At 36.3% G+C, this 11480-nt stretch overlaps 1 protein-coding gene across 1 annotated transcript in view; it reads right to left on the bottom strand.

Annotated features, from left to right (window-relative positions):
• Positions 1 to 11480, bottom strand: part of ANLN (anillin actin binding protein) — a 49310-nt gene that overhangs the window by 12010 nt on the left and 25820 nt on the right. The window contains exons 18-19 of the mRNA XM_015811767.1: positions 1479 to 1517; positions 1283 to 1304 (exon numbers count right to left, since the gene is read on the bottom strand). Of these exons, the coding sequence (XP_015667253.1) occupies positions 1283 to 1304; positions 1479 to 1517 (61 nt within the window). The remainder of the gene's footprint in view (positions 1 to 1282; positions 1305 to 1478; positions 1518 to 11480) is intronic.

Below are 11480 nucleotides of genomic sequence, written 5' to 3'. Positions count from 1 at the left end.
TTCTTCTGAGGATAATTTGGCAGACATGATGACTAAACCATTGGGTGGTATTCACTATGGAAAATGTATTAAGTCAATAGGTCTGATGTCTCTTCCTGTCATGAAGGGAGGAGTGTTGGAATATTCATGAGCAGGAAGAGTCATGTGGTAACTCAGTCAGCCAATGTGAAGAAAGTGCTACTGAGTCTGTGCAAAAGGTATTGATTTTGTTTCAGTTTCAGTCCCAAATCTGTCTCTGCTGTAAGAAGTCTACATTGTGTTATGTTGCTGTAAAGAAGAATGTATGGCAGTGATGGCGAACCTTTTAGAGACCGAGTGCCCAAATCACAACCCAAAACCCACTTATTTATCTCAAAGTGCCAGGGCTGCATCAGCATTGTGGTGCCCTCAGGGGGGGCCATTGGGGCATGACCCACAGGATGGGTGTGGCCCACTGGGTGGGCATGGCTGCGGTTGTCATGGCAGACTGGGTCGGCGTGGCTGGGGTGGGCATGGCCACCTCGATATTGCTTATGGGGGGGATGCCTGTGGGGGCCGGGCAGGGTTGGGGGAGATCCAGGGGTCTCTGGCGGGTGGTGTGGTGGGCAGGAGGCCCAACATAGATGGGGGGAGGCACGCAATCCTAGCTGGGACTGGGGGGCCATGGCAACGATGGGGATCTGGCTTTCCCTGCTTGGGGTGGCCTTTGGCTTGCTGGGTGTGGGCGTGCTCTACCACCTCTACTTGAGCTTGCTAGCTGCCCGCTGCACCTTTGTGCCTGGTGGGGCTGCCGCTCCGGGCGGCAGCAGCCTAATGGACCTGCGCAAGCTGCTGGCAGCGGTGGTGCGCGTGCCCATAGAGAGGGCTCCAAGTGCCACCTCTGGCACACGTGCCATAGGTTCGCCACCACTGATGTATGGTATTGTAAATAATTTTATATGAATATAAAGAGTTTATTTGAATCAGCTAAATGCAGTCAACTGTGAGAGCTTCTGATTTATTTTCACCAATAGAGAAATTAAAATTCTCTAACAATATATAAACAGGCTTTCTTCCTGTTTGCATCTGTATTAACTATGATTCATTAATTACACAGAATCTAAAACTCCTAACCAAGAATGTGAATTTTAAATTTTCCCTGACAAATCTGTAAACATATTTTCATCCACTCCCGTCTGTGAAAAAGGAAGAATGATAAATAATCTTGATAATGCTTAAATATTTATAAGATTATAATTTCTTTCAGCCTTTATTTATCAGGACTAATATCAAAATGAATACCAAAACCTAAAGTTTTGCTTACCTGGTGCAAGAAGATTAGTTTTCTATAGATATGTATATGTAAAAAGAAAAGAATAATAGAAACAGATTATTCAAAAAATATTAGAGACAATACATTTGATATTATATTGGAAATAGTCTCAATCAAAATTAACTATATACTTCTCAGATGATGTTTTCTTGGGAGTGGGGAAAAATAAATCAAGATTAGTACTTACAGTAGTAATAGATGTCAGTAATCTCTTTGGAGTAATAGCCTATGATAGAGAAGATATAACATACCAAGAACACTACAAATATTATAATTTATTTTAATATGTTAGGCTTAGAACTTAGTTTAAGTCTCTTGCATCACAAAAGTAAAAAAGCAAAAAGAATAAAAAGCCTATCTAGTATAAAAACAAGTCAAAAACAAAACAATAGATTTATTTCACTGTACATTAAATATACAAATATTAAATGATGAAATGAAATCCAATTTTTCAAAAGTTGCAGAATCTTTTAACTATAGAAATAATAATACTTGAAGATAGAAGAGAAGAGAAACAATTGGTAAAAATCACAAAATACAAATATCTGCAAACAGAAATAGAATAACTGGAAAAATAGCTCAAAAGTAATAGGTGCCTTGGGTGCAATCCCAAAACATCTGGAGCAATATTTGAACACCACTGGCATTGACAAAATTATCATCGGTCAATTCCCCAAAAGCAGCTTTACGTGGAATAGCTTACATCCTGCAACAATACCCTTTAACACAATCAAACAACATTTTCCTATTTCAGATCCTTGGGAAGGACTCAATAAGTGGATAAAATGCCAAATCTAGTCTAAACATCTGGCTATTGTGAAACCAACTATAATATTTTATTACATTTCTTCTATTTTTAGATTGGTAAACACCAGCTTTTTACTAATTTCAAAACAGTGAAATAATACCATTTAAGTAATACTGAAACCCATCTAAAAATAATCTCATATTTAAGGTTTTAAAGGATATACTCTGGCAATTATATACAACTATTTTATAGACTATGTTTATCATCTTTTTGGGTCTTTTCATATTATATTTAAAATCATTTTTATTATCATCATCAAATGTATTTGCTGTCCATATGATTACAATAAATTATATACTGTATGTATACTTATTGTCCTGGCTTAGTTTGTATCACAACATGGAACAGAAAATGTAGTTTCTCTAAACTTATATTTTTGAAAGATATCTATTTGGAACTTTTATTTTTTAAACTGAAATTCTGGATTATATTGCTTGTAAGTATGTTGACAATCGTATACAGGTAATCGTTGACTTACGACCAAAATTTTTTGTTGTTAAGTGAGACATTTGTTAAATGAGTTTTGCTCAATTTTACAACCTTTCTTACCACAGTTGTTAAGTGAATCACTGCAGTTAAGTTAGTAACAAGGTTGTTAACTGAATCAGTCTTCACTACTGACTTTGCTTGGTAGAAAGTTGCAAAAGGGGATCAGATGACCCCGGGACACTGCAGCCTTTATAAATATGAGTCAGTTGACAAGTATCTGAATTTTGATCATGTGATCAGGGGGATGCTGCAACAGTTTTAAGTGAAAAATGGTTTTAGTCACTTTTTTTCAGTATGGTTATAAGTTCGAATGGTCACTAAGCAAACTATTGTAAATCAAGCACTACCTGTACTTATAGCCGTGAACACATTTTAACAGTAATGGTTTCGGATTGAAATTTGTTGAAACACATGATTATTATTTTTTAAATGCAGCTTTTTAAATACAATTTAAACACTATCTTAACATTCCAAGTCAGTTCCAAGCAGAGTATTTTCTTTTTGTAAAATTAGAGTTGCTCAGGTCCAATAAATTCAAAATTTTCAAATGTTGAGGGAGCTGATAAAGGAGAATATTTGTAGCTCAGGGTTGAAATGAGAGGTCTTTGGTGCAGCACTGATGTTACATCATTTGGGGGATGAAACGTCTGCAAGAAAACAAGCAAGCTTAGAGAGCACCAAGGACCCCTTATTGAAGGAGTCATTTAGGTATTGTTCCAAGGGCTCCAATCACAATTAGTATATTTGTGGATTTCTTTTTCAATAAGTATTCAACTTCAATCTTCAAGTGCCAGTTTTCCAATTTTTTCAGACTGCTTTCCCTCAGTTCTAATTATTTTAAAGGTTCATCATAAATTAGCTAGATGTTCAGACTGGATTTGGCATTTTTATCCATCTATCAAGCCCTTCCCAAGGATCTGGGAACGGCAGATGTGGATGTTTTATGATGTTATTATTGTTCTTTGTTTAGTCAGTTAGATCAGGGCTTTTCAATCGGTGGTACATGTACCACTTGTGGTTCTTTGGCACATGACCGTCCTAGAGAAGTGTAGCGGGGGAGGGGAATGAGCTGAAGCGATCCAAGCTGAGGGAGAGCCAGCTGAGCTACACGACTGTCGGGGCTCAGCAGAAGCCCCAGGAGCGCAGGCAGGGCTCCAGCTGATTGGCGCTTCCGGAAGCAATGCGGAGCTGGAGGTGAACTGAAGAGAAAAGCGGGGGGGGGGGGGGGGGGGAAGAAGAGGATATAAAAGGAGGTGGTTTTGGTGGGAAAGGGGAAAAAAAGACAACAGGGAAAGAGAAGGGGACGAAGAAGAAGCTGTGGAAGGAGAGCTCAGCAAGCAGGGAGGAAACGGACAGGGAAGAAGCAGTAGCTGTTGCTGGAAGAAAAGGTCCCCTGGTTTGTTTTTTCCAGCCGGAAGCCAGTGGGTTCCTGATCAGCTGGCAGAATAGATTACCATAAGGATTTTAATACAGTTTTTACAGTGTTTTGTAATTCAGAGGATCAGTTTGTGTGCTTTGGTTATTGGAATATTTAGTCTGTTTCACAAAGGCTAGCAATGTTGGCTTCCGTAGGTTTAATTCCTTCAAACAAATGTAAATAGTTTTACCCCCTTATCTTGAGTCTGTCTATGGCCTTTAGCAAGTTTTCTTTGTAGGTAAACAGGTTTAATTTAAGATTATCAATTTAAGGTTATCGCTTCGCAATTGCCAAGCCTTTTAGGCTCAGGTTGCTACATTGTTTAAAACTGAGACATGCCCGAGGCAGCTTAAAGAAAAAACCCCGGAATATAGTGTTTCTTTATCTGGGAGGCTTTTGTGAGCCTTTCTTGCTTTGCGCTTGATTCCTGTGTCTTTAAGAGTATAGGGAAGGGATTGGGGAGGGGGGTGCATTCTTACTACACTGTGGAAGGAGAGCTCAGAAGGCAGGGAGGAAGAAGAGAGGAAGAAGGGCCGACAGCTAGCTCAGGGGCCTACAAACTTAGCAACTTTAAGACCTGTGGACTTCAACTCCCAGAATTCTTTGTATTTTGTTATCTTCTTTGTTCTTTTTCTCCTATTCTGCTGTCTTCTTCCTCTTCTGCTGCTTTTGTTGTTTTTATTATTGTTGTTGTTATTATTATTATGGTTCATTGCACAGTTGAGATTGGGCTTGGTATTTTTATTCATCCATTAAATTCTTCCCAAGGATCTGGGATGATGATGGTGATGTTGATTAGTAGTAGCAGTAGTAATAATAGCAGCAGCTATTATATCACTATAGTATTTTGAGCTACCTACCTGGGAAAAGATATACCAGCATCTGCTAAAGTCTGTTATTGTATATAATTTCTTATATGTACCAAGATAATATACAGGTAGTCTTCGACTTACAACCATTTGTTTAGTGACCAAAGTTACAAAGACACTGAAAAGTGACTTATGACCCTTTTCACACTTACAACCATTGCAGCATCCCTATGGTCACATGATCAAAATTCGGAGGCTTGGCAACTGGCTTAGATTCATGATGGTTGCAATGTCCCAGGGTCTTGTGATCACTTTTGTGACCATCTGACAAACAGAATCAATGGGGAAGCCAGATTCACTTAACCACTGTGTTACTAATTTAACAATTGCAGTGATCGACTTAACAAATGTGGCAAGAAAAGTAAATTGGGACAAAACTCATTTAACAACTGTCTCACTTAGCAATAAAAATTTTGGGTTCAATCATGGTCATAAGTCAAGGACTATCTATAATGCAAATAAAGGGGGGCGGAGCTAGCTTGAATGGATACAGATGCTGAATTTCTGCCTCCTCCGGACCAACACAAAGAATTGATTAAGAAATATAATACCCAATTAAGAACTATGAAAATTTAAGAGATTATGAAACATGGGTTACTTCCCTTGCTTCCCTCCTGAAGTTTGGATTGTATTTGATTCGGTTTTGGACATTCTCCCAGAAAAGCTTTGAATTTGGATGTTTGACTAAGAGACTTGAAAGGCCTTTGAAGGCTGATGGGGAGAGGAGAAGCCCTATGACTGAAGACTGATAGGAGAAAGAATTTGGAAAGAGTTTAAAGGAGTACAACTGAAAAGATAATAGCTGATTTATAAGTGTACAGCGTGAAGGCCTGTTATTCCCTCCTTCCAGTCAAAGTGTTGAGATCTAGAGAAAGTGAAAATATTAAACACCTTTAAGACAGAGCCTTGATAAGGCGTGTGTAATAAAGATAGTTGCTGCCTTTGGATTTTTTAATTTCCATCATGTCGCTTTCACAGAGATAAGTGGATAAGGACAAGACAAAGGGAGGAAGTGAGGTGTATGGACTATAGACTGTGTAAAAATTCTTAGAAGGTTAAGAGCTCTTTTTGGTGGTTGAATATCAAAACGCAGCCAAACTGCAGAAAGTGTTTGGCAAAGACCCAAAGCAGGCCATAGACTTTCAGATTTACGTCTGATTCGAGTGGATGTGAGGAACAAATCACCTGAGAAGTCACTGACTCAACCAGACAAACTTGATATTCTCTTACAAGATATAAGAGAAATGAAGATAAATATAAAAGAAATGAAGACAAATATAGAGGAGGATTTGAAGCAAATAAAAGATAAAATGGACAAGATGGAGGTAAGAATAACAGATCTGGCGAAACAAAGTCAGGATATGACACGAAATAGTACAGAAGTGAAGACCCAGATGAGAGAACATGATAAGGTGTTAAAAAGTTAGACAACTATGATGCATCAGGTGAAAAAGGATTTGATTGAGATATGTGATCGTCAGCGCCGATCAAATTTACGTATACGTGGATATCCGGAGAAAAGTGAAGAAAATGAAGCAAAATTGATTCAAGCAGTACTGGATTGGGCTACTTCGATCCTCCCATACCTTACAAGATATGATATTGATGCAATACATAGAGTCGGCCCAAAAAGAGTGAGGAGAAAATTGCCAAGCGATATTGTAGTGTGACTCTGGTCATACGCAAAAAAGAACAATTGATGCGCAAACTGAAAAACATGTCGTCTATAATGTTTGGAGGGCATCAGATACAAGTTTTTCCAGATTTATGCAATGAGACTTTACAGTGGAGGAAAGAAATGCATCAAGTTTGTCAAATATTGAAGAAAAATAACATTAACTATAGCTGGGGATATCCGGGTTTTTTGAGTTTTTCTTATGGTGGAAGGTTTTACAGAGTTGAAACAAAGGAGGGGGCGATGGAGAAATTAAGGGAGCATGGAATCATCAATAAAGAAGATCTACAGGAGAAAGGGAAGCTGGATGAAGCAATAAGAGTTACAAGTTCGTTGTAGAGATAGTACATAAGTATTTGTAAGTTTACAATATATGTTTGGGTGTAGAAATTAAGGGTAAAAATGGTCAAGATAGGTGGAGTGGGTGACCAAAGTCCATGCAGGGATGGCTCCTCTTCCCCCCTCCGGAGGCCCGAAGCGGTGGAGAGGAGGAAGATTTCCTGAAGAAGGGAAGGGGGATAATATATATGTACATGGGTGGGTAAGAAATAGAAGAAATAAAAAAAGGTTGTGTGATAATAGCTGGTGATTATAATATGGTTATGGATATAGGAATTGATAAATCTAATCCATCAAAAGCGGAAATAAAGTATAATAATACAGATTTAAGAAAATTTATTAACAGAAATAGATTAAAAGATGTTTGGAGAGAATTACATGGCAATCAAAAGAGTTATACATATTTTTCCAATAGACATAAAAGTTTTACAAGAATAGATTATATATTTGTAACATCAGAAATATTATCTAAAATAACAAAAGCAGAGATAAAAATAATTAAAATATCAGATCATGGTAAATATGGAAATGGAAACAGAGTGTGATTATAAACAGGCAAGTAGATGGAGAATGGAATGGAGGGTTTTTAAAAATAAAGAGATTGTAGAAAAAATGGAAAGAGAATTAAAAGACTATAAATGAAGAAGGAGGTAGTAATATAGGTGTAATATGGGATGCAATGAAAGCAGTGGTAAGAGGTTTAGGGATAAAATATTCTTATAATATATATATAAAAAAGGGAAACATAAAAAGGTTGGAGGAAGAAATTAAAGAACTAGAGAGTAAATATATAGAAAGTAGAGAGAATAGGATTATGTTAGAATTATCAGCTAAAAGAAAAGAATTGCAAAATATTGAGTTAGAACAGGTTCAAAGAAATCTAATTTATTTAAATAGGGAATTTTATGAAAATAGTAATAAAAATTCTAGAATGTTGGCTAGAGCCACACAAGTTAAAAAGGCAAAAAGCCTGATTGGAGTAATAAGAATGAAAAGGGAGAAAGATGTAACGTGATGAGAGAAAAATTGTTGATATTTCAGAAGTTTTTTGAAAAGTTATATAAGAAAAAGGAAATAAATTTGAATGAAAGTCGGGCATATATAGAAAAGAATTTAAACTATAAAATTCAAGAATATGATAAAGAAATAATGGAATCACAAATAGAAGAGGAGGAGATACTGGAAGTTATTAATAAATTGAAAATAGGTAAAGCACTAGGGTTAGATGGACTAGGCGCAGAATATTATAAAAATTTTAAAGGATTATTGGTGCCGAAGATGAGGTTAATGTTTAATAAAATAATGGAAGGGGAAATTATTCCAAGTTCCTGGAAGCAATCTTTGATAGTACTGATAGCGAAACCTAATAAAGATCTTACAAACCCAGGATCATATAGACCAATATCCCTTATTAATCAGATGCTAAGATTTTTACAGCAATATTGACAAATAGATTGAATACATTTATAGAGAATTATATTAAAAATGATCAGTGTGGATTTATAAGAGGCCTACAAATGTCAGATGTAGTAAGAAGGGTATTAAATTTAGGCTATTATATAAAGAATCAAAAATTAAAGGCTGGTTTGTTAGCACTAGACGTTTTTAAGGCCTTTGATTGTGTGGAATTGAATGAATTAAGGGAAATAGGCGATCCTATAGAAGCATATTGGTTTAAAAAAGATACTAAAAAAATTGTTAAGAGAATCCAAAATCCTTTTTTAAAAAACTCAATAGAATTATGGAATAAATGGAGATATTCGTTAATGCCAGGAATTTCTCTTTTAACACCGGTAGTAGAAATGGAGAAATTCCCTAAGATTGAATTGAATTAGTAAATTTTTAAAAAATCAGATATATAAATGGGAAGACTGGAAGAACAAGATAAAGAATATAATACAATTAAAGAATGTTTTATCAGATAGTAAATTAAATTGGTTGAATTTAATACAATTAGAGAAATGGATAAAAATGGAAGAAAAATTTGAGATGAAAGATAAACAGTTAACAAAATTTGAAATGATTATAAAAGAAAGTGAGGAAAATTAAGAATATATAGGTAAAGGAAGAATTGGGAAAATATACAGAATATTAACTGAACTAGAAGATCAGGCAAAAGGTTTAAATTAATCTGGGAAACAGATTTAGGAGAAATAAACGATAAAGATTGGAAAAATATTTGGAACAGAAGAGTATATAAAAATATGTCAGTTAGAGTTAAGGAAAATAGATATAAAGTGGTACCTAACACCATGTAAATTAAATCAAATAGATGTTAAATATACAAATATTTGCTGGAGGTGCGAGAAAGAGATTGGAACATATAAACATATGTGGTGGGATTATGATAACGCACAAAAGATATGGGACATGGTGTTTAGGAAATTAAGGAACTTTTGAAGGTAAATTTAGATATGTCACCGAGGATTGGATTACTGTTACTGGTGGAAAAACAAGATATAAATGAAGCAAAAAAGGAACTGATTGTAAATTTGATAATGGCAGCTAGATTAGTGATGGTTAAATATTGGAGACGGAATTGGGATATTCAAAGAAATGAGTAGTATAATAAAATATGGAATATGGCAATAAATGATAGATTAACAACAGAAATTAATTTAAAAAAGGGATGATTAAAGTAAATAATTATAATGAAATATGGGATGATTTTATGAAAGCAGTCTTGGTGGAAGGCAAAGGGAATAAACCTGCTCAAGAATATATGCTGTTTTGGAGGGGATAAGGGCACAATTGAAATATATTGTATATTGTTAGTTGTTATATGAGAAGAAATATAGGTAATAAAAATGGTCTCCAGGGGTGTGGGTGCACTGTAGTATTTGTATTTTTAATACTATTTTTATTTAGATTTATATGTGTTATGTTTGTATTATTTGTATTTGAATAAAATTATATACACACACACACACATATATAATGCAAATAAAGGCTGGTGCTTGAGGCCATTTGAATTTAAAATCTGATTTCCACCTGTACCACTGAACATATGAAATGAAAAATATTTGGTATATATCATTAATGAGCATGATTTTAGTATTATTTAGCAGTTTTGAAATCTTGGCAAGTACATAATTCCAAATTCAACTGTACTTTCAACACTGAGACAGCAGACAAATTTGGATATTATTGGCAAATAAATTATAATTTGATTCTCGTAAGAAATTTTATTTTAAAATGGGAGATAATTTTTTTATTTTGGGAAGTTTGGACCGAAGATAGGAATGTTGTCCTGTATCAACTCATTGTTAATTATGATTTGAAAAATCTAAGAGATTTTAAAAAGAACAAAATCTATCTAAAACTAAACAATTATGGTATATTTAGGTAAAATACTTGATGTAATTTAATTTTAACTACATATATTGGCAGCCTCAGAAATGCCACTGATTCTTCTGATACTTTTTTAAAAATCTAAGCCAAATTTACTTTGTCTACACCAGGGCTTTTCAACTGGTGGTACGCGTACCACTTGTGATACATTAATGAGTGGCAGGTGGTACGCAGCCCTGCCTAGCCAAGTGTAGCGGGGGAGGGAAAGAGCCAGCACAGGCAAGGACTTACAGTGAGAGTCCTCTGGAGCTGCAAAGGCCCCAGGCTGACTTCTGGCTCACCCTCCCCCATGAGGAAGGAGGAGGGGGGCGGAGACAGGAGAGCCTATAAAAGGAGGCAGTTTGGGCAGGAGAGGGAGAGAGAGGCCAGCCTTGGGAGGAGGCAGAGTCAGCTGCACCGAAGGGGAAGAAGAAGGAGGGGGAGGGTGGGGGAGAGGAGACCAAGCAGGCTGGCCATGAGCCGATCTACAACTGCTATGGCAGCCACCTGTGCTGGCAGCAGCAAACAGGCAAGAAATGCAACAGGAGAGGGATCGCCCTCCAAGAGGAATGAAAAAAGGTAGCAATGGCTAGAGGTGAGGCACAGAGGAGGGAAGGAGATGGAGAATGGAAGGATTCTTATGTGCTTTTGTGACTTTGAAGTTCTGGGATTTGTGCACTGAGGACTTTGTGTTCTTAAGGAGTGTTTGGCAATTTCTATTTGGCTGATGGCTGGTGTTAGCTTCTATTGCTCTGCTGTTGTTAGCTGTAAGTTTTGCTGCAAGGGATTTTGAAGTATTTTTCTCCTGAATGGATTCTGCCTGTAGCATTCCTTTACTTATGAATGGAGCCATTTGGGGAGGTTGCCTTAGCTGGCAGCCAGTACTTACATTTTTTTTTCTTCCTTAAGTACCGGCTGCGCTCCTTACTTTCCTTTCTAGCCAGTAGCTAATTCTTAAAGGGGAATGTGCCTGTTTAAGCTAGTTCCCTCAGCAGCTTGTCTTTTCTGTCTCTGGAGGCCTTTCCTTGTTTGATCAATATACAGGTGAAACTCGAAAAATTAAAATATCGTGCAAAAGTTCATTTATTTCAGTAATGCAACTTAAAAGGTGAACCTAATATATGAGATAGACTCATTACATGCAAAGCAAGATAGTTCAAGCCGTGATGTGTCATAACTGTGATGATTATGGCTTACAGCTCATGAAAACCCCAAATCCACAATCTCAGAAAATTAGAATATTACATGCAATCAATAAAACA

The sequence above is a fragment of the Protobothrops mucrosquamatus genome, unplaced genomic scaffold (assembly GCF_001527695.2).
Source record: "Protobothrops mucrosquamatus isolate PMUCROS unplaced genomic scaffold, P.Mucros_1.0 scaffold48, whole genome shotgun sequence".
In the NCBI taxonomy this organism is placed as follows: Eukaryota; Metazoa; Chordata; class Lepidosauria; order Squamata; family Viperidae; genus Protobothrops; species Protobothrops mucrosquamatus.
Note: the sequence above shows the minus strand (reverse complement) of the source record. Positions and strands in the feature narration are given on the sequence as shown.